This window comes from Sinocyclocheilus rhinocerous, unplaced genomic scaffold, assembly GCF_001515625.1.
Source record: "Sinocyclocheilus rhinocerous isolate Xijiao unplaced genomic scaffold, SAMN03320098_v1.1 scaffold1084, whole genome shotgun sequence".
NCBI classification, from domain to species: Eukaryota; Metazoa; Chordata; class Actinopteri; order Cypriniformes; family Cyprinidae; genus Sinocyclocheilus; species Sinocyclocheilus rhinocerous.
The window spans coordinates 495401-519285 of NW_015656001.1; the positions used below are offsets into that span (position 1 = coordinate 495401).

At 36.3% G+C, this 23885-nt stretch overlaps 2 protein-coding genes across 5 annotated transcripts in view; one reads left to right on the forward strand and one right to left on the reverse strand.

Moving 5' to 3' along the window:
- Nucleotides 1–6532, forward strand: part of LOC107719125 (probable C-mannosyltransferase DPY19L1) — an 11722-nt gene extending 5190 nt beyond the window's left edge. Inside the window, exons 10-22 of the mRNA XM_016526475.1 lie at nt 1280–1357; nt 1442–1528; nt 1773–1832; nt 1921–2001; nt 2117–2218; nt 2303–2374; nt 2637–2707; nt 3443–3467; nt 5178–5297; nt 5414–5588; nt 5682–5781; nt 5924–6049; nt 6129–6532. Coding sequence (XP_016381961.1) covers nt 1280–1357; nt 1442–1528; nt 1773–1832; nt 1921–2001; nt 2117–2218; nt 2303–2374; nt 2637–2707; nt 3443–3467; nt 5178–5297; nt 5414–5588; nt 5682–5781; nt 5924–6049; nt 6129–6300 — 1269 coding nt within the window. The 3' untranslated portion in view covers nt 6301–6532. The remainder of the gene's footprint in view (nt 1–1279; nt 1358–1441; nt 1529–1772; nt 1833–1920; nt 2002–2116; nt 2219–2302; nt 2375–2636; nt 2708–3442; nt 3468–5177; nt 5298–5413; nt 5589–5681; nt 5782–5923; nt 6050–6128) is intronic.
- A 3467-nt stretch (nt 6533–9999) lies between these two features.
- LOC107719126 (sodium bicarbonate cotransporter 3) overlaps nt 10000–23885 on the reverse strand; it is a 54786-nt gene continuing 40900 nt past the window's right edge. For 2 of the 4 annotated variants that reach the window (XM_016526478.1, XM_016526477.1), the window contains 18 exons: nt 21868–22025; nt 21616–21703; nt 20928–21074; nt 20705–20808; nt 19669–19843; nt 19298–19431; nt 17998–18243; nt 17811–17916; nt 17521–17682; nt 17336–17449; nt 15811–15972; nt 15485–15736; nt 14468–14536; nt 14162–14335; nt 13266–13397; nt 12966–13060; nt 11034–11141; nt 10000–10345 (listed from right to left, as the gene is read on the reverse strand). In XM_016526478.1, coding sequence (XP_016381964.1) covers nt 10264–10345; nt 11034–11141; nt 12966–13060; nt 13266–13397; nt 14162–14335; nt 14468–14536; nt 15485–15736; nt 15811–15972; nt 17336–17449; nt 17521–17682; nt 17811–17916; nt 17998–18243; nt 19298–19431; nt 19669–19843; nt 20705–20808; nt 20928–21074; nt 21616–21703; nt 21868–22025 — 2508 coding nt within the window. In that variant the 3' untranslated portion in view covers nt 10000–10263. Of the gene's footprint in view, nt 10346–11033; nt 11142–12965; nt 13061–13265; nt 13398–14161; nt 14336–14467; nt 14537–15484; nt 15737–15810; nt 15973–17335; nt 17450–17520; nt 17683–17810; nt 17917–17997; nt 18244–19297; nt 19432–19668; nt 19844–20704; nt 20809–20927; nt 21075–21615; nt 21704–21867; nt 22026–23287; nt 23351–23885 lie in introns of all 4 variants that reach the window. The other 2 variants (XM_016526476.1, XM_016526479.1) reach the window with 2 other exon arrangements.

Below are 23885 nucleotides of genomic sequence, written 5' to 3' on the forward strand. Positions count from 1 at the left end.
TGAACACACACCCGGAGCAGTGGGCAGCCATTTATGCTGCGGTGCCCGGGGAGCAGTTGGGGGTTTGGTGCCTTGCTCAAGGGCACCTCAGTCGTGGTATTGAAGGTGGAAGAGAGCGCTGTACATTCACTACATTCACCCCCCACCTACAATCCCTGCCGGACCTGAGACTCGAACTCGCAACCTTTGGGTTACGAGTCCGACTCTCTAACCATTAGGCCACCACTTCCCAAAATAATGATAATAATGATAATAATAATGTTTCTATCATAATGTTTTAAAACGTAATTGTGACCCTGGACCACAAAACCAGTCATAAGGGTCAATTTTTTTAAATTGAGATTTATACATCATCTGAAAGCTGAATAAATAAATATGTTAGGATAAGACCATATTTGGCCGAGATACAACTATTTGAATATCTGGAATCTGAGGGTGAAAAAAAAATCTAAATACTGAGAAAATCGCCTTTAAAGTTGTCCAAAAGAAGTTCTTAGCAATGCATATTACTAATCAAAAATTAAGTTTTGATATATTTACAGTAGGAAATTTACAAAATATCTTCATGGAACATGATCTTTACTTAACATCCTAATGATTTTTGGCATAAAAGAAAAATCGATAATTTTGACCCATGCAATGTTTTTTTGGCTATTGCTAAAAATATACCCAAGCGAGTTAAGACTGGTTTTGTGGTCCAGGGTCACAATTTATTCCTGCAGTGGCAAAGTTGATTTTCAGATTTTCAACAGAAATTACAGATCATTCGAATATGCTGATTTAGTCCCTTAGAAAATATTCTCAATGTTGAAAGAAAATATTCTCAGTTTTGAAAACAGTTGTGCTGCTTAATATTTTTGTGGAAACTGTGATACATAATTTTTTTCAGAAGTCTTATACGAATAGAAAGTTCAAAATAAGAGTTTATTTGGAATAGAAATCTTTGTTCCATGTTTTCACTGTTACTTTTGATTAATGTAGTAATGCATTCTTGCTGAATGAAAGTATTCACTTCTTCTTTCAAAACAAAAAATCTTACTGACCTCAAACTTTTGAACGATGTTGACAGTTCCCTAATAGAAACGTAATGCAGTTCCCCTCCAGAGTCAGAGTCATTTGTAATGATATTTTGCCTGAAGAAGACCTAGATAAGTCTAACATGATTGCATGCCTCAGGAATATTGTGCAATCCAGTTTTCAATTTTAGCTGTTATGAGAAAATTGTTTTGCAGCAAGATAGCAAAGGATGCCATGACAAGAATGTTTGTGTGTTTTGCAGGTGGCATCCCTTTTTGCTTCATATATCCTGGGATATCTGAGTCCGGCAAAAATGCAGTCTGTCTTAGTAACTCACATGGTAATGTAAAGACTTTATTAATAGAGCTACAATATTGCTCATGTTGTCTTTCTGATTCACTGATGAACTGACTGCTCCTCACAGATCTCCTTGGCCGTCTGTTTTCTTCTAATGTTCGGGAACTCGATGCTGTTGACATCCTTCTACGCCTCTTCACTGGTCTCCATCTGGGTGAGTTGGACAGTGTGAAGGCTCGTTGCTGCACTCATTAGCTACTTGCTCCGGAAAGCACACAGTGTGGTATAGTCGGTTCCTAGGACACCAGAAGCTGATGTGTTTAATATTGTCTTGTGTAGAAAATGACCAAATAAGTATCCATGACTAAGTACAAAGTACATACAAATATATGACCTCAAACACAAACATACTGTGAAGAAACATGCAAGATTTACTGGTTGGTCTGCTTTCATTTCAGGGTATAATTGCACTCAGGGATTGGTTGGTTGGTATATTCAAACCTGGACTCTTCACATGGGTAAGAGCACAAGCAGTACTGTGTACTGACTGATGCAGCAGTAAAATGTGCCTGAATTGACTTAAAAAAACAGTTGTGTTTTTGTTAGGTCATGCAGTGCCTTGCATGGGTGGTCTCCACTGTCATTCTGAAGTTCATGCTCTCAGTGATCTTTGGGGCATCAGATGATGTGAGTAAAAAGGAGAGCAGTGCTGTGAAACATCAGTTAGCTTTAGATTTAGGGGTCCGTTGAACACTTTGCAAGGCTTTTGCAATTTTAATTTTGTTTTTGTTTTGAATTATAGGCCCACATCAGCAGTCTGATCAAATCCAAGTTCACAAGCTACAAAGACTTTGACACGATGATGTACACGTGTGCTGCTGAGTTTGACTTCATCGAAACAGAGGTGGGTAATGTGATCTATTTCCTTGCAGTCAGTCATCAGTTTCCCCTTAAAGCTCTTTTTTTATTGGACTTAATGTGTTTGCAGACTCTCATCCGGTACATCAAAACCATGCTGCTTCCAATTAACGTGCTGATTGTGGGTTTTATTGCTGGAAGGGTGAGTTGTTTTCACTTAGATAATGGATGATTTACCCCTCCTACATTTTGGTATGTGTGTCCTGCTTTTATCTATTTGCAACAATATTCTAGGTTTACAGTTTTCTGTCAGTTTGGTGTTTATCAGTTGCTTTAGAGTTTCTCTTTACCTAAGTTTTCTCTTTACTCTTTACTCTAAACTTTTCTCATAAGCGTTTTTGTAGAAGTAATCGACACACTAAAGTTCCCTCCATATGCTTCCTCCTTTTGCTTCCCGAGTTCAGACTATACAGGACATTATTGTGTTTCTCAGAAATAAGACGACAGAAAAGTCAGAGGATGATGAAATGGAGCAGTAAGTATTCTATATAGCTACAGCACTTTACTGGCATGATTGTTGTGAACATGAACAGTGAGCAGAGGGTATGTGAAAAATGTTACATAAAAGAAAATAAAAGGACACAAATAAAAAATGTATAAATTATATTTAATCAATTGTATTCTTTCTGTATAGAATAAAAAAATATACACTATGGTTCAAAAGTATGTACTTTTTTGCTTTGTTTTTTTTTTTTAAGTCTCTTAGGTTCACCAAGGCTGAATTTATTTGGTCAATTATACAGTATTATTACAGTTTACAATAACTTTTCTTTTTCATATTTTTTAATATCTTATTTATTCCTGTGATGGCAAAGCTGAATTTTCTACAGCCATTACTCCAGTCTTCAGTCACATGATCCTTCAGAAATATTTTATTATGCTGTTTTGCTGCTCAAGAAACATTTCTAGTTATCAACACTGAAAATAGTTGTACTGCTTAATATTTTTTCGGGATTCTTTGATGAATAGAAAGTTCAAAAGAACAGCATTTATTTGAAATACAATCTTTTGTAAAATTATATGTCTTTTCACTTTTAAATAATTTATGTCCTTGCAAAATTACTGCAGTAAGGATTTTTCTCTTTTTCTTTCAATCAAAAAAAATAAAATAAATCTTACTGACCCCTAACTAATAAATAGTAGAATATATTTACATTTCTTTGGATAATAATGGCTACTATTTCCTAAATTTTGTTCTTCCATTTTTCAGGAGCCAGGTGCTGGCAAAGGGAGTGGTAAGTTTCTGTAATTTTATGTGTAGCTTTTTATGATTCAAGTTTTTTTCCCCTTAATTGATGTATATAAAGCAATGTACAGTGCATTCATAAAGTATTCAGACCCCCTTCACGTTTTTCAATTTTATGTTGCAGCCTGATACTACAATTGTTTAAATTCATTTTTTTTTCTCATTAATCTACACTCTGTACCTCATAAAAAAGAAAATCTCATGAAAAAGTGGAAGCAAAAATTTAGAAATGTCTGTAAATTTATAAAAAAAACAAAAAACTGAAATATCACATTTACATAAGTATTCAGACCCTTTGCAACAACACTTGAAATTTAGCTCAGGTACCTCCCCTTTCTCTTGATCACTGCTGAGATGTTTCTACACCTTGATCGGAGTCCACCTGTGGTAAAATAAATTGATTGGACATGATTTGGAAAGGCACACACCTCTCTATAAAAGCCTTAGAGCTGATAATGCATATCAGAGCGAAAACCAAGCCCTGAGGTCAAAGGAACTGCCTGCAGAGCTCAGAGACAGTATTGGATCGAGGCACAGATCTGGGGAAGGCTACAAAAAAATTCTGCTGCACTGAAGGTTCCCAAGAGCCCAGTGGCTTCCATAATTCTCAAATGGAAGAGGTTTGGCACAACCAGGACTCTTCCAAGAGCTGGCCTCCTGGCCAAACTGAGCAATTGATGAAGGACTTTGGTTAGACTGGTGACCAAGAAGCTGATGGTCACTCTAGTTGAGCTCCATGATCATATGTGCAGATGGAGGAAACCTAGAGAAGGACAAACATCACTGCAACACTCCACCAATCTGGGCTTTATGTCAGTGTGGCCAGACGCAATCCTCTCCTCAGTAAAGACACATGAAAACACACTTGGAATTTGCAAAACAGCACCTAAAGCACCCTCAGACTGGGAGAAACAAGATTCTCTGGTCTGATGAACCTCAATTCCAAGCATCATGTTTGAAGGAAACCAGGCACTGCTCATCACCTGCAGAGTACCATCCTAAAAGTAAAGTGTGCTGGTAGCAGCCTCATGCTGCGGGGCTGTTTTTCAGTGGCAGGGACTGAGGGACACATCAGTGTAGAAGAAAAGCTCAATGCACCAAAATATAGAGATAGCCTTAATGAAAAACTAGTCCAGAGCATTCAGAACCTCAGACTGGGCAGAAGGTTCAACTTTCAACAGGACAATGACCCGAAGCACACAGCCAAGGCAACAGAGGAATGGCTTAGGGAGAGCTCTGTGAATGTCCTAGAGTGGTCCAGCCAGAGCCCTGACTTGAACCCTATCGAACATCTCTGGAGAGACCTGAAAATGGCTGTCCACCGACGGTCCCCATCCAACCTGACCAAGCTTGAGCAGATTTGCAAAGAAGAATGGCAGAAAATCCCCCAATCCAGGTGTGCAAAGCTTGTTGCGTCATACCCAAAAAGGTGCTTCAACTAAGTACTGAGTCACATTTCAGTTTTTTCTTTTTAATACATTTACAGACATTTCTAAAATTCTACTTTCACTTTGTCATTATGAGGTACGGAGTGTAGATTCATGAGAAAAAAAAAAGAATTTAAACAATTGTAGTATCAGGCTGCAACATAACAAAATTGAAAAAAGTGAAGGGGTTCTAAATACTTTCTGAATGCAACGTATGTGACCCATGGCGATGATATCCAGAGGCTGTTTTTTTTCTTGTGATGTTTGTCTAGCTGGTGTATCACAGTCTGCAGCTGGTGGCGTTTGCATTGCTGGCTGTGCTCATCATGAGACTGAAGCTCTTCCTCACTCCTCACATGTGCATCATGTCCTGTTTGATCTGCTCCAGACAGGTGACCCAACTATTCATTCTCCATAACTCGCCCCAAAATGTCCATAATGCAAGGAAGCTGATTTGAGCAAAAGCTTTTCAAATGTGGTGTGACTAATGTTTTGATTTCATCTGCAGCTGTTTGGCTGGGTAGGAGAGAAGTTTAAACTCCAGCTGACAGTCGTGGGAATATTATCCATCATGGCAGTCCAAGGAGTCACCAACCTGCAGAGTCAATGGGACATCATAGGAGAATTCAGTAACTTCCCTCAAGAAGAGCTCCTGGAGTGGATCAAAGACAACACAAGCCCTAGTGAGAAACTTTTGCTGTTCAACGGCACAAAATGAAGCATCTCACTTCCTGTGACCAGTGTCTGACTCCTGCATCCATGCAATGTTCCTGTAGATGCTGTGTTTGCTGGTGCAATGCCCACCATGGCGAGTGTGAAACTGTCCACAGGAAGAGCCATAGTGAACCACCCACACTATGAAGACGCAGGATTGAGGTACACATGATTTAACATACGCTTCATCTCTACAGTATTTAATTCTCATAATATTGTTTTGTCAATGTAAAGCGTTTGATTTACATTGACAAAACAATATTATGTCAATGTAAAGCGTTTGACTTAATTTGTCCTTATTCAGAGAAAGAACAAAGATGGTGTATGCCATGTACAGCCGAAAGCCAGCTGAGGTAATGAAGCGAAACTTAATAAAGCTGCAGGTGGACTATTTCATCCTTGAGGACTCGTGGTGCACCAGACGCTCCAAGTAAATGCTGCATACTTTGAATTGATACCGCGGTCTGATCAGTTCTTTCATCTCACATGCGTTTCTTCTTCTTCTCCAGGCCCGGTTGCAGCATGCCTGAGATCTGGGACGTGGAGGATGCACAAAATGCAGGAAAAGTGCCACTTTGCACTCTCGTGTGGAGGGATTCACGTCCTCACTTCTCCACTCTCTTTCACAACAACATTTACAAAGTCCTTCGAGTTCCCAAAACAGTGAGAGATGTGAGATAACAGCAGTTTTCCCCTCACCTTACTGTTTTCCTGTCTTTGATATGTGTGTGTATGTACACAGCAATGATTATTTTTGTAAAGGTCAGATGTGTTTTTCTTGAGCCCTGCACTTTTGGTGTCCGTTTTGTTTTGATAAGCTGTAAGAGATGTTTGAACCGCTGTGAGAGAGTCAATCAGTATCGAATCACCCCTTTTCACTTAAAGGAATAGTTCACCCAAAAATGAAATTTGCTGAAAGTGTACTCCATCTAAGATGTAGATGAGTTGGTTTCTTCATCAGAACAGATTTTGTCCATAAAGACTTTTATTATTTCTGACGGCACCCATTCACTGCAGAGGAAACATTGGTGAGCAAGTGATGTAATGCTTAATTTCTACAAATCTGTTCTGATGAAGAAACAAACTCATCTACACCTTGGATGGCTTTGAGTCAATTTTAAGCATATTTAAGTTTTTTGTTTGTTGATAAACTATTCCTTTAACCATCTGTTCTCACGCTTGTTAAAATGTCTTTTATTAGGATGACTGTGATTTTTGCCATCGATGGTGCTGCTGTTTGCCGGTTGCATATGGTCCAGACAATTGTTTACTTAAATCATTTCACTTTTTGTGCATAAAATATCTTTTGGATTTTCAACCGGTGACGTTTTGTAAAACACTTTTTGTGTATAGTTTTAAAATTTACATTTGTTTTGGGCAGATGCTCTTACCAAAGTGACCTACAAAAAGTTATATAGTTTTAGGGAGGATTATGATAGTCTATAGTGTTATTTTTTTTAAATCTGCAAACTTAATTTTATTAGTCAATGGTTGTAAATAAACTGCTTGTTACTCTTTTGTGTGTGTGGAAATCATGATCCGTGTTATGTATTAGAGTAGCTATCTGAAGTATTTTCTCTCTTTTAATGTTTTAAATGTATTGTCATTTGGATCATGTCGGTTTCTGTACTGAAGTTTACCAGTGCTAGTGTTGTGCTCATTTCCCAAGATTAAGGAAATGGCAACAGACAAGTTTTTGTCCCAGTTCCTTTCCTGACGTCATGTAGTAATAATAATAGTCCTTTAAAAACCAAGCTGAAGGACTGTAATCACTGCCATAGTATTATTAAAGAGATCAATTTGTAGCATGTGTTTTGTTGTAATTCAGAAATATCCTTTACATTTCAATTGACATGCATGTGAAGTGTTCAAGACTCGGTTTCTTTTTTTTGTTTTGTTTTTATTTGACCAATTAAATGGTATTTGAGTCAATCATTGAAACTTTTTGTTGTTTTTAAGTATAATGTTCATGTGAATTTTAAGGCGCAGTGTATGTTTTCATCAACTGAACTGGACTGGTCATTTAGCTGGTGAAGAAGTCTATTTTTGTGTTTGTAAATTGCTAATAAGAGTATACATAACTTTAATTTTCATTGAATCGTCCCCATTCACACTCAGAAAAAAAGATTATTTGGTTAGTGTGCCTTGAAAGTTTATTTAAAAAGTAATGATTTGAAACAACCACTTTAAAGCTATATAACATTTGGCCCTCTAGCGGTTAAAAAATAAAACTGCACGAGTCATACTGAAGATGTTTGCTCTTCGTGTACGAGTGTGGATCGAGGCACCGGTGAACGCATGGTTGGTTCATTTTATCAGAGCAGGTTTGAAATTAACCGTTTTTAATGATCTATAGTCGATTTTTCTCGTTCGTTACAATTTCAGATTTATGCTACCCAAACATCTCTCTGTACGGACATGACGTATGCATGAAATTTCCCGCGAAATCCGCCCCGACGGCTCTAAAATAAACCTATAATTATTTATAGCCAATGAACTTGTATTTGCTAAAATAAAGACATAGTTTGGAAAACTACGTTAGACTGCTATATATAGAGAGAGACAGCGCATGCATTTTTTTTAGTGTAGCATTAATATTATTCAGGGGAAAAAAATCCCACCAAATAAAAACCAAGACAAACATTAGATTAAAGACATCAGACATTTCTTTCTTTTTTTCTCCTTTAATAACTTCAACATTACAAAAGACAGCTCTCTCCCCTGTGTGTTTATATTGTACAAATTCAAAACTTTATGTCCTACATTTTCTTAAATCTTGATTTGGCCAGTTCACAAGGGAAACATCTGTCTGAACTGGGCAGAATTCTGTAAAAGTACATGTTTTTAATACATTGTGCAGACAGAAGCTCCGAACACCACGGCAGCAACACTTGTTCAGAGTCTTACTGTGAGGCTAATAAAGCAAGATACTAACCACATATGACTGAAAACCATCTTCCGGATATTCAATTTCATTCCCACCCACAGACTACAGCATTTATTGATTACATTTAACAAGCAACTTGCTGCAAGAGTGAAAGTGTACAGAATGAACGTAGTGATGTACAAATCAAAGAGTGCTTTCACATACAGTATAGCAGTCAGAGGTATTTCATTGTCACTGTGGGATCTATGAAGCTCTGTGTGAGCACGAGGGCAGTAAGCTAGCTTACTACTGCAAACAAATTACTCAATTCAAATTAACTATACTTGGCAACCCCTAAAGCTATAGAAGTTTCCACCACAAAATAAAACAAACAAACAAATAAGGTAATTCTGCGTTTACATCTCACAATTCAGTGTAAAATTAAAAGACATTTCTAATAAAATGAAAATCAAAAAGGAGGACATGTGATTTTTTTTTCCAAACATAAAAAAGTAGTGTGGGGAAAGAGTGCAAAAAAGGAGTTTCCTGAGACTACTCTAGATTAAATAAGTTGTTGTCAGGCCTACAGCCGCGATGGCAAGCCTACCTAAAGTGCACATTAACACCAGTAACAGAAGAGGAAAGAAATGACAGGTCAACAACACTGCAGCAGTCCTTCTGCCCCATCATGCCTCTGTGTCGTCTATTTGACCATTAAATGACCGTTAATAAATTAGTTGATTAACACATTGTAAAAATCATACGTACTAACAATACAAAATTCTATTTTATAACACTAAAAAAAGAGAAACGATGTAAACACATGAATGAATGTGGGGGGAAACGCTTTAACACAATCTGGAGCAATTTACATTACTCAAGTATGAATTTTTCTTGCTATTTATTTTCAGAGTGACTGCAAGAATTGATCTGTTTGTTCTCCTTCTGCACTGTTTTGTTTTAATATAGTATTTGTACATAAATCAAGTAATCTGTCAGACCATCATTGGGAATTACATTTTTACAAGTACAATAATAATAATAATTTACTTTGTATTTAGGTTTAATATGTCCTTCATGTGACATTTTGAAGTGTTCGCTTTGCACGCTCTTTTTCCAGTAGTTTGGAAAGTCAGTCATGCAGCCTAATGTCACCACCTTTGGTCTCAACGAGACATTTTCTCATATATGCATTTATTTATTTATTTATTTTAAAAGCAGCACTCTGCAACAAACAGCATTTTAATATACTGAAAGAAAAATATCTTAGGTGATTTACATAATATATGCATGTACCGTGTATATTTATAATGTATATATAAATACACACACATACAGTATATATTTCGAAAATATTAACATGTATTTGCATGTATATATTTATATTCATAGAATTTATATTATATATAAATATATTTAAAATATAAACAATATTTTTCTTAAATATATACATGCATGTGTGTGTATTTATATATACACTTTATAAATATACACAGTACACACACACAAACATACCCTAAATGTCTGGAATCATGGTGCTTTATTCATATTAAAAACAAATTGTACAAAATAAAAAAGGGTTTGTTGGTGTGATTAAAAATAGAAACTTCGATAAATATACCTGGAAGCCATATCTCAGCCCTCTATCGGGCGTCTCTACCTTTGGCTTGACTTTGGCAGGTTGGAAGGGCACACAGAACAGAGCAACACCGTTCCAGACTAGAGGACTCTGGGAAGGGCCCTGCACGTGTCCACAGTGAGCTCTCAAAGTCTGTCTCTCATAATGACGTCTCTGTATCCACACATTTATCCCCCTGCTCATCCTCCACACTGATCTTAATACTAGCCGTCTTCTCTTCACTGTAAAACAAAGAGAAAAGATGAAGGAAAAATTAACTCAAAGCAGGTGCCCAGCAAAATGTTTCTAAATGTTAATATCACCATACTTGCAACACACAATATCAGATTCAATGAAGCACAAACATGATATATGCAAAAGCAAATCCAGCACACACACACTTTTCACAGGCATTGGTTTTAAACAACGGATAAAGGCCTGGTCACATGAAGATAAATGAAAAACGCAAACTAATAACTTTTATAAAATCCTAATTTTGTATATAAAAATACTTTTCTAAAACAAATATATTAAATATATACATGCATGTGTGTGTATTTATATATACACTTTATAAATATACACAGTACACACACATATATTATGTAAACAAAAACTTATTTTGGATGCGATTAATCGTTTGACAGCACTAATTTATATAAATTAATATATAAAATAGTACATTGGGACTCATTTGCAATAATTAACTTCAATTATTCATAAACACAGTCTTAAATAAGTAGTTGCACTGAATCAAATTGAACAATATACGTTCAAATGAAAACTCGGACAAACAGGCCTTTACTGGTTAAAATCTACAGTTCATCTGTACAGCTTTACATCTATGCAGGAAAAACAGGCTGTGTGTTGAAGCAGTGAGAGGAAACAGTGCTATGAAAAACAGGGATGAGGTTAGAGGAACAAGGCTACCTGGCACTAGGTTTCAATACTTTGGCACTGTCAGAGCTCATGGCGACAGCTTTCCACACAGCAGTTTTGGCCATCTCATCAGATATGTTAACCACAGAGGGGTCAGTGCTGCAGAAAAGACACATCAGAGCACTTACAGCTGGTCGCCCACACTTTAACACACTCCCTTCTCTCCCTGTTCACCAGCACAGTGCCTGATGGCCATTTGATTAATAAAGCATGAAAATCACATCAGATGAACCAAAGACAAACCTTCCCAGCGCAGACCCTGTGTGTTATTTCAGAGGTGAGCATTTAATGTTGTTCAGGAGTAATATGTCATGTTAGTAATCAAAGCAGCTTTGAGTCAGATAGACAAAGTTTTACTTGCTCCCTTGCTGAAAGCTAAACATCAACCTTATGGAACTGTTTTTCTTCTATAAGACCATTCTAGATAAGATAAAGTAACCGTGAAATGGACACGAAGCAGATATGAGACAAAACGGACCAAACTTGCCAAACAAGAACAACAACAAAATCAATCCTTGAACTCCCAAAACAAAATCCACATTCACAGGGCAACCTATAACTAAAGAAATGCTTAAAAAAAATAGCAAACCATTTAAAAAATTGAGGTCGGTAAGATTTTTTAAAAAGTTTTTGAAATAAGTCTTATCAAGGCTGCATTTATTTGATAAAAAAATACAGTAACAATGTAAACACAGTAATAATACAGTAAACAGTAGTAATATTGTTAAAGATTATAACAATTTAAAAAAAAATTCTGTTTAGTATATTTTAAAATATAATTTATTTCTCTGGTAGCAAAGCTGAACAATATATTTAAAACAGCTATGCTGCTTAATATTTTTTGTGGAAACTGTGACTTTTCTTAGGATTATGTAATGAATAGAAAGTTCAAAATAACAGCATTTATTTGAAAAAGTAAAGCCATTAAAACCTTAAAAATGATTTCTGTCACTTTGGATTCATTTATTTCATCCTTGCCAAATAAATTGTAATTTCATTTTAATGTGAAATTCTTCTTACTGACCCTAAACTTTTTAACAGTAATGTATGTCTAAAGTATAATCATCATGGTGAAAACAACAACTGGTTTGAGCACATTTTTGAGATAGATACAATTAATAATGATTAATCTTGTGTAATTATATAAAATATCCGACCACATAACTGCACAACTGACCACAATTCCAGAGAGCCATTAATAATGTGGATTACACTGGCCTTGAGGCAAGGAAATGTAAAGAAATTGTCTTCAGCTGTCATTTAAAGGCTAAATGAGTCACTGATGTAATATTAATACCCCTTATATTAATGTAATGAGAGATAGCGCTCCAACAATGCTCTTGTAACCTGTTAGTGAAGCTTAACAAGTGTACAGGTCAATGACACAGCTGTCTGTCAATGAGATGGCCCTGGTTAATTTATTTAGATAATACTGAGCTCTGGTTTACACATGAACTGTCAATTACCAGACATACAAGGTAAATCATGAGCAACAATCATCATCTGAAGCTGTTCTGCATTGGGAAAGGATGAGTTGAAGGAGGTGCATCAATAGCTTTAACCAATGCAGAGCTGTCAGAGAAATGCACTCAAATAGTGATGTGCAAAATACTCAGCGTTAAATAAATGTAAGTGAGGATTAATAGCTGTAAAGAGGGAGTATGCGGTAACCAGAACTCAAGCAGGCCTGAGAGTAGACAAAAGACCAACCACTCCGCTTGTGTCTTCCTCGTATGAGGTGTCGGAGACTACGCTGTCAGATCTGTCTCAAAAGAAACAGGTCAAAACGTACTGAATGAGCCCTTGAATGAGGCCAACACAGGGTGCTTAATAAGAGAAACCCACATGAAGAAATGCCTTAGCTCATACAGGGTTAGATTTCACAGGATGTCTTGTATACTGCAGCTATGAACTTTCACCAACCTGACTTTAAGGGTCTTCACAGGGATTTCTAAGTGGTCCCCATTATCATAAGGGATCTCCATTCCTCCTTCAGCCTCCATCATGCGCTGTGCTTCCTGGGTAGACAGATAGTGACATAAAAGGAGGTTGTTCAAAAATTCGGACCCAGATGATAGAAGAAGAAATGTGTGTTGATAGAAATATTCAAAGTCTATATATTATCAAGAGAAGATAAACAAAGCATCATATTGATGTTAAATGCCTATAAAGAGGTACAGGAGAACCATCTTTAAAATTTCAGTTCACATCCTGAAGAAGTACCTCTTTTGCCTTTTTCTTTTTGTCGTCTTCCTTTTTCTTCTTGCTTTCTGGTATTAGGTCATCCAACCAGCTAAGCTCCCTCTTCGTGAAGCAGAAATCCAGAAGCTTCCTCACAAATACCAGAGCAAGAACCTACAGAAGGCAAATACAAGACCCGAGTAAAAATACATGAAACAATGGATGATAAGCAGGACAATCTGAATAAAGATTTTTTAAAAAAAGAATAAATATATATTTTCTAAATGTAATCTACGAGCATGCAGAGACAGAAACTAATTTTTGTGCAAAATTTTGGGGAAAATTTGCAGTAAAGATAAACTGCAGATAAACAGCGCAGATTGCACTCCAAGTACATAATAAATTTGCTTTAAATTGTATTTTTTATTTTTTTGATTAAAAAAGCTACACAAATAATATGCAATAATAAAGGTTATGCTGCAAACAGTCATATACTGTACATCACTTTGATGGAGACATTATTGGTATTTTTTCTTGCAATGTGAAAAAGACATTTAATCAACAATATTGTAGGATTTTTCTGGATTACACTTTAAATCCAATTTTTCTACCCAAAAATAACTTTTAAACCTTTTCTCGACTTCGCTATCCATATTAACATTCTTTAAATTGTTTGTAAAGAAAAAAAATGCAAGATATGACAAAGTATTATTTCTAAATGTTTTGAATATCGGTCAGTGTTTGAAAATTCAGAAAATGTTTCAATTAATGCAACATCTGAAATTTGTGCAGGTAAGCATGATCCAATCATACTGGAGACACATTAGAATTAAGGTGTAAATGCAGTTCGGCTAAAAAAAACATCAAATACACAAAAAGCATGTTAATGCCAGGTGTAAAGGGGACCTATTAAATTTTATGGTGAATTTTAAACGTACCATCATAGGGAAGACCACCGCGGCAGCAGACACTTTGATGACCCACAGCAGCACCAGGCAGGTGAGCTGAACTATTGTGAATATGTGAACCTTCCACAGCGGCACGTATCTCAGGTAGATCAGGTCAGGCTGGTGCTTTGCCGGCATCCCGAACAGCTTAATACGGTCAAAGAACTGCAGTGCAATGAATACACAAACAACACGACCACACATCCATCATAGCCTTAGTTTGGCCTGCATGTATAAACAAGACATAAATCAATCCTGTAATTAGATCAAATATTGTGAAAATGAAAGTGTGCTAACCTGTATGCCTTTGAGTGAGGAGACACCCATGTAGAGGAACACTCCATACAACACAGGCATTGGGATAAACTATAGAGAAAAATTAAAATTAAAATGAAGAAACAGAACAATTACAATTAAAAACACAGTTAAAGGGATAGTTCACCCAAATATGAAAATTTGATGTTTATCTGCTTACCCCCAGGGCATCCAAGATGTAGGTGACTTTGTTTCTTCAGTAGAACATGTAAAGCCAGACATGTGGTCTTTTTATAATTTTTTAATGCATTTTATTCATTTATTTATTTATTTATTGCAATGGAAGAGTTTACTGAACCTTTAGACAAAATATAAAACAATGAAAATTGCATATTTGTTTTATTTTTATTAGGAACCTTTTTTGATGCATCATGTTCTATAGATGTTCTATAGCTCATATAGCATGATATAGTAGAATATGGAGCTCACTCCAGTTTTCAGAGGCCCTAACCAAGTTAAATATGTTATATTTTATATTTATAAATATTTACATGGCCAAAAAGTAAGATCAAATTCTGATAGCTTGAAAAGTAAATCAGTGTAATCTCCATGAAGACATATCAGACGACTTAAAATTGTATACATTTTAACATGATTTTTCTGAGGACAGAAAAAAAAAGATTTAAGGACAATTAAGCAAACCAAAACTGCTTTAGTCCAATTGGTGTTTATCTTGAAATATTGGCATAAGAATATAAAATGTATTCTTATGTTTACTTCATAAAACTCAGTGAAGATTTTACAGCAAATAGACACATGTAACAACCTGAACATGGATGTATTTAGAATGATACTTAAAAACATTTACTTGCTAAAAAGTATAAATTGTCAATCAGACAATAGAAATTGCGTAGTAGCAAAACAGGTTTTTCAACCAATTTTTGATCATGTAGACAATTAAGAAACCTTAGAAATGTGCATATCAAATGATACAGTATATTTATAGGGTTAATAATTATATATTTTATTGTATTTTTTGCACTACAAACTGAGCCATACCTTTAGAATAGATGTCATGAAGACAGACAGACCCATAAGCACAAAGATCATGAGCCCAGTAACCCTCTGCTCACGAATGCCCAAAAACTTGGGCTGCTCTCCCGGGGCTGAGCACTCCGACTCCACCTTCAAACTGTTGACGTGGGAGATGGAGAGGACAGTGGCAGCGACGAACCAGGGCAAGCCCATCACAGAACACACGCCGAGCATCACAGCCACCACCAGGAGGTCAAGATGGTACCCACAGCCTTTCTGCAGAAGAACAGAATCATGAGCCCCAGTACCGCTGCAGTGCTCTGACAGACTGGATCAGCTGTCGAACTGACCTTGAGCTTGTGTTCTTTACGGTTGATGATGACAGCGGTGATCTGCTGATCCATGAAGATAAGGATGGTGCACAGGAGGGCAGGGATGGCTGCTGCAAACAACGTCCATGTGGGGTTATCACCCAGAGGTGAGATCAGCCAGCCACGGTTCTTAGAGGTGGGCTATTGGACAGAAGAAAAACACTTTAAATTATAATAAACATAAAATTAGATTTATTGGGGATGAACAAATTTTGTGCCATATCCCTTTTCAGTCTATATTAGAGAGTGCTTAATTTATTGGTATCTGTATTGTATTGTCGATATTGTACATTCTTATTTCTCCTATTTTTACATTTAGATCACCTTTGCCATTATCTAATGCTCAAATAAAGTTAATTAATAAAAACACACAATTTAATAACACAAACATAATCTTTCGCAATCTCAAAATTAATATTCATATTTCATACTGTACATTATAATGTTGTGATGCCCTAAATTCACTTGTAGCATTTGACTGATTTTAGTTGTAAGTTTTTAATTTCAACATATTTAGACAAAATAGTATAGAATTTTAATACCAGTCATCGGTGCATCCCTTTACAAAAGGAATTTACAAAAGAAATGAATGATTTAGAGTCACCAAAGCCAAAATAAACAGCATCCAAGAAGCACATACTGTACAATACAGCTAAAAAGTTTAGGGTTAGTATGATTTTTTTAAAGTTTTTTTTTTTTTAAAGTCTCACAAAGGCACCAAAGCAGAATTTTTGCATTGAAATGATCAAAAATACAACAAAAACAAAATTAGTGTGAAATATTCAGTCTCACTGATTTGTTACTCAAGAAACATTTCTTATTAATATCAATGTTGAAAATAATTCTGCTGCTTTTCGTGGAAACCGTGATGCTTTTTTTTCAGGATTGTTTGATGAATAGAAAGTTCAAACGAACAGCATTTATTTGAAATTGAACTAGCTTTTGTAACTTATTTCACTTTTAATCAACTTAATGTGTCCTAACTGAATACAAGTTCTAATTTCTTACATTTCAAACATTTTAAAAATTATTACACTTTTGAGCATTACTGATGAATGGCAATACTTGCATAAGAGTGTAGCACCTGGTTCTTAAGCTTTATAGAAAAACAGTTAAAGAAGAGAGGGTTAAATCAATAGTCAAAGCCCAGCAGGATAACAGAAAACAGAAACAGCTGGAGTGGTTTAAAGTCAACTAAACCCTGCTAAGTGTGTTTTCTGTTTATTTTGGACTATTTACCACAAATTGCTCTCCATTCACATGATGATACACTCATTTTAACTGTTTTTGAAGATATAAAGCTGTGCAAGTTAAGTGTTCTGAGAAATACTGATTCCAAATTTTTCATTGTAAATTAACTTTTGGCCAAATTTAGAAGAGTGGAAACCAAAGGTCAAAGGTCCAGAAACCCTAAAACCAGCCAAACATGATCTGTTGAATCTAGCTTAAGAACTAACAAGATGAACAAACACAAATTAATAATAGAAAACGACATTTATAGTACCTCAAAGGTATCTGGGACGTGTAGTTTAGGAGAGGGGATGCCCACCAAGTAATCAACCAAGACCATAATCATGATGGTTAGAAAAACTGCAAAGTCACTGATTGAAGAGCGGACCTGGAGGACAGAAACTAAATGTTAGAGCAAATAACACTATCAGCATATGATCAGCGCATGACTCTACTGACCTTAGTGGGGAAATAGTGCTTGGTCTTGAACTGCTTGAGGAAGGATGACAGGAAGAAAGTGGTGAAGAACAGAATGACAGACCAGAATAATACATCAGGGATGTACGGGCCATTATGTCCACAAGCAGGACCCACAAACTCGCCATGGAGTTTCTTGCAATCCTTTAAAAAGAACATTAAAATGTTAAGTTAATGTGTAATGCCATTAATCATGTTTCTCCTATTAATGTTAACTTTGGCAGCACTATTTAAAAACACTTCAACTGTAGTGTGAAGAAAGAAATGCTTACTGGCACATCAAGGTCACTCCAGTTTATGGTCCCAGGATTAAAACCTGACTGATTCCATGCCTGTACCATCTTCTCTGTGATATTAGATGGAGATGAACACTGACATCTAAAAAAAAAAGATAAATAAACAAACTTATAATAAACATGTAACATAAAACAATAAACAACAAGGTGAATATTTCCTTACGTGTAAAACGTGAGGTTATCCAAATTGTCGTGCATGTTGAAAGGGAACATCTCCCCCAGCTGGAAGAGTTTCTCCAAGGCCTCATAGATGAAAATGATGCAGATGAGAGCAGCGAAGGCTTCCTCTGTGAATCTCGTTATATAGCACACTAGAGAGCTGGCATCTGTGGCAACCAACACGATACATAAGAAGGCCGTCCACAGGCCAATGCTAGTGCGCAGAGAGAGGTAGGACAGACCGTAGTCACTGAGGAGAGACAAACAGACATGTTATATATCACAACATACCTGGATAAAATCATCTGCTAAATGAACAAACATAAACATCTGTGTGTTTCATATAATCAGCCATGTGTTTTTGTATAGAGAACGGATAAACAGACTTTTGAAACCAAGCAATTATGCATTTTTATATTTGCACTGCTGCACAAAAACATATAGACACTGATGGTTTTGGATAGCTGCACAAAGTAGGATTAAAATGAGGCTGAACTTAAAATGTGTGTTGTATTTTTCAGAGCGCTGCACCAGTAGATGGCGCTATGGTACTTACAGCTTAAAAATCAATCTTTCACAAGAGGAAACAATCAGAATTGTATTTCACTTTTTAAACTGTAGTTGGGTTGTGGCTAGAAGGGATACAGCAAAAACTGGAAGCTAACAATAAATTGAATTTTCTACCAAGTAGATTGTGTTTTATTAACGTCTACACCTACCCCAACCCTAAACCTACCCCTTAAAATAGTCATTATTGTTGTACAGCGTGAGAAAAATTACACTATATTGATGTGCGCAAAAAAATGCCTTCTAGCCTTAAACCTGTAGTTGACATGAAATGTCAAGCATTGCCTGGAATGTGACATGTTATACTTCAAATTTATATACTTCAACTTTTTAAAATAATTGTTAGTTATAAGCAAATAATTTGACTGGACTAACAGCATTACAGGAGTGCTGATATTTCATAAAATATCAGGGTAAAGAACTCAACATTCATTCATCTATAAGTTTGCACACAAAATAAAATAAAGGATCCAATTAATCACAATGATTTTCATTAGCTTTTTATTTGCCCATTAAGTTGGTACTGTAAGTTTGATTCAGTTCTATGAACTCAGTTCAAACTGTTCATTTTAATGTATCAAATATATTTTAGTCTTAATGAATCAAATATATTTTTTATAAAAAATAAATAGTCACAAACTGCCCCAGTTTCTCAGCACAATTTCTAAAATGTGAAAATGCATGAGGGAGAGGATGAGGAACATTGTGACACTCTACTGAAAGTGAGTCTCCCTCACCTGCAGAACTTGAAAAGAATCTTCTCAAAAACTAGAACTGGCCCAGTGCTGCCCAGGATAGTGAGAGGCTGACCAGAAAACAGAGAGAAGGCCACACCGGTCAGAGACGCTCCAAACAGAGACTCAATAGCACTCTAAAACAAACACAGACAAAAGAGATGCTATCAACAATGTGGGAGAGTTTCAAACAAATAATAAACACATTCTGTGGAAGCAGAAATTATATATTTTAAAGCATAAGGAAAGACTATGCTTAATAAACACTCTTGATTCCAGTGAATCTGAATCATATTCAGACGGTCTGTTCCACTCAGAGATTTAATCCGCCATTATTCTTTCCAGACAGAGCGAAGTCTACAAGTCTGACTCACTATGTTGTTTTTTGTGGTTTCCCCCAGAAGGCCACCGAAGGTGATGACGGGGGACATGCAGGCGCAATAGAGGAAAAGGATAGAGGCCAAGCACTGCAGGCTAAGAGCGTCCCGCACATCGCTCCAGTAAAACGGAGCTTTCCGCTTAATGTCTAGCACCAGTCCACCAAATATCCTGTGATGAAGGAAGAAAATAAAAGGATCAATTCTATCAGGACATACTCACAAAAGCAATCCAATTTAGAGTTAAATAATTTGCAGAGGTTAACTAATAATAATAATAATAATACATATTGCTGTTATATATTTGATATTAACATCCACGTTTTCTAATAAAATAGAAATGATGAATGACTGTTGGGTATAACAGTGAAGTTAACCATGTAAAGTCCCTACATTAATGGAAATAAAATTAGCAAATGCATTTGGAAATGATATTATAAGGGCTTCTCATTTTGTCCTAATGGCTGCTTAGGGTGTGTTGTATTTTCAGAGCGCTCTGGGGCTCTTAAAACACATCTTAATGGACGGCTCTCTTACACAACTGTCTCTAGCCGGCCATTTTAAGCTACACATCAAAGGATAGGCGCCACTGTTAAATATACCGCCTTTATTCAATACCTCCAACATGAAAGGCTCAAAAAAATAAACACATTTTTACCCCCCTCCATTTAATGCGTGTTTAATAAGGTCCTCCTTCATCAAAAGAGACTTAAGTAAATCCGACATCACCCCCTTCTCTCTCTCACTAACACAATGTTCAGCAGGGTTCAGCTTTGATACATATTTATACATGTCCTTAAAGTCCAGACAACGTAATGGCTTAATGCAAGAGCACAACATGTCTAAGTATGTCATGTATATAATCCCATCAGCCATATTTAGGGCATGATATAATAGAATCTCTCGGTTTTAATATATGCTCTGCTTTGCATACCTCTACCTACTTTTATAGACCAACTCAACAATAATATGGTTGAGGTATGCAAAAAAAAGTATGCAACAAATAAATGGTGGAGGTTAGACTAGCTCTGACCTTCCTGTCCTTTGGAGTTCAGGTCCAGCGTGGTGTTCCTCTTCTTTGATAATGTCTGATGGTGGAGCAGAACCATTAGGCATGGAAGGTATCTTCCTCTTCTCCTGCAGACATAAAAAATGGCAACAAAAAACCCCTGTTAACCCAGTGGCTCATGACTGGCTTTTTGCAGAGACTGAACCAGCAAACTTCTGGTTACCACTATCTCTGAGGCGATAATTACCTGAGACGGGACGCTCTTTGGCGGCTCGATTCGTATCGTGGGGTCCCATTCTCCAGGAGGCAGCACTGTCACCTGGTCCAAGAACTCGTCTATGCCAGACAGAAGGTCGTTCCTGTCTTTGGCTTTGTATGCTACATCATGAAAGATCTGTCATGGTGTTAGAGAAGACATGAAACTGAAAATGTAGTTATGCAAATGGAACTGCTGCAATCTTAAAATTAGGATTATGAGTAAAGACAAGCTGAGCTTCCTTCAATGTCGTCTTTACAATACCATTCAAAAGTTTGGGGTCGGTGAAATTTTTTAATGTTTCTGAAGTCTCTTTTGCTCATTAATGCTGCATTTATATCAAAAATATAGTCAAAACAATAATATTGTGAAAAATTTTTACAATTGAAAATAGATGTTAAAAATATGTTTTGAAATATTTATTCCTTTGATGCAAAGCTGAATTCTTAGTATCATTACCGCAGTCTTCAGTGTCACATGATCCTTCAGAAATTGTTCTAAATTGCTGATTTGGTGCTCAACAAACATTTCTTACTATTATCAATGTTGACTTTTATCTTTGTGTAAACTGACCATTTTTTAGGATTCTTTGATGAAAGTTCAAAAGAACTTGCTCTACTGTTTGAGCTATAGGCACACTAGACTAGTAAATACAGCCTATTCAAAGTGGATGCCTCACCTCATCTGTCATTAAAGTAGCTATTGACCTGCCAATCTCATGGTATTGGCCCCCTTTCCCGAAAGGCCCCAACAGCAAGAAGAGAAACCTGTAAAAAAACATTTTTTTAAAAGATTGAGGAAATAAAACTTCAGGAAATAGTTGCATAAAAGGTTTCACATACAATGCCAGCCATAAGAGACCTACTGAAGCCATTTATGTGCATTTATGTAAAAGCAAGACATGTTTTTTTTAGGGGTGCCTGAGTGCTACCTTGTTGGAACAGGCACTTCAGTCAGTCCAGTGAGAAGAACAGCAGGTGAGAGACGGATAAAGGCAATGATTGGACACTCAAGGAAATCAACCTCTCCCACCAAAACATTTGAAGCCTCAGCGCCCGGAGGAATTTTCTTCATGAAATTCATGTCCACCTTAAGTGCACAGATAAGTAGAAGATCAGGTAAGCAGTGCCACTTTAGATGTTTATGAACCTCAAGAATGGTGTATTGGTTTACCGGGAGTATTTAGTTGGAGTTAAACCACATTCCACAGTATTACAAAACCCGGAAACCAAACTAGTCTATTAGCAAATCTGTGCAGGATATTTGATGGGGTTTTTTTTCTATTTATGGTAATCATACATTAATTAAAACAGGTTTCAAGACTGCAGGAACTAAATTTCTGCCAAACCCAGGTTAAGCCAGTTTAACATGGTGATCAACGATCTTTACATGAACTATAAAACACACAAAAATATAAATCATGGGAAACAATTCTATGATAAATCAGTGACAATGAACAAAAGCAACAGTTGCACAACCACATAACACACCAAACCACTCACACATGAGAGAGGAGTGATATTTCACAATCCACAGGACAGCAGAATCTAGACCAGTTTGGTCTGGAGAAATGTTTTTCCTCTTAGCGAGTCACATTTTTCTAACCAGGATCAGGATTCGTGGGAAGATGTCACTTAACTCCTAACAAAATAAGACTTCATCTGAAGTTCAGGATCAATTGCAGTATCAAAACAAACTATCAAATTGAACCAAGTAAAGAACACTGTCCATGTTCTACAAGTGATTTCATTAATCCAAAACCAGGTAGACATTTGTTGGAAAACAGGGAAAAAAAAAAAAAATTGTCTAGAGTTTCTGTTTTATTTTAAAACAAAGCTATCATAAATAAAAACATAAAACTGTGAGAATTTGTTCAAACCTAAACTGTGATAGCATCTCACTAGAATACAGCAGAAAGAAAGACTGTCTGATATGCCATTATGAACGCGATATTGCCTAGCTTGTCAGTGAACTAGGCTCTGTGTAGTAAATGCCACTCCATCTGAAAGCAGATGATGGTGATTTGCTACCAATCATGGAACCGGCTTTACTGACGAGATGCGCATGACAATCACATGCGATTAATTGCACAGCCCTACTGTCTGATGATCTCATATTAAGGACACACATTTAGAAATATTGTGAAGTACCGCAACATCGAAAAAGGAACATTGTTCCTTCTACCAAGACACTTCAAACATCATTTAAATCACAACACACAATACAATAATCAAAACATGGTTAAGCACTCAAGACATCACAGAAGACCAGTCACAAACACAACCTCATGAAACACTCAATGACGACACACTGGAAGACAGGTTATAAGTTATAACAGTGTAGAGACTTACAGTAGGCCTTTTGCCGCCCCCTCCCAGAGAGCCGCAACTACAGTGAAAAGGGGATTGGCTGTCCTGATACCAACCAGACAGACACAGAGTGTGTTCAATGTTTGGAATATATCTGCCATCTTGCCATGAGACTTTTATGGTCAGAACAATCTCGCGCCAGTAATTAAACCGGTCATTTGATCCACTTACAATGTCAGTGTTTTGCACCAAAAACAGTCATAATCTCCAATTTAAATTTTTACTCTATCCTTTACTTACAATCTGCTTGCAAAACCTGAATTACATTATGACATGTTTACAAAACAGTTGGTGGTGAAAACAATGCTTCCAAAGCAGTTTTTAATAATTTAATTTTGTGATAATTATTTATATTTTAAACCATTTTCTGAGACTGATTACAGAAACAAAACCTAGGGCTGAACTTGTGGACCTGAAAAAAATCTCTCTCTCTCTCTCTATTTATAAAAATCTAAATATATACAGTATATATACATATAACCATTTTATTCTGATCTTTCAGCTCTAATAAAACCTCTCACCTTGAAAGTCCAAAAAGTGCTTAAAATGACAAGAATCATGCACAAATTAATTTTAAATG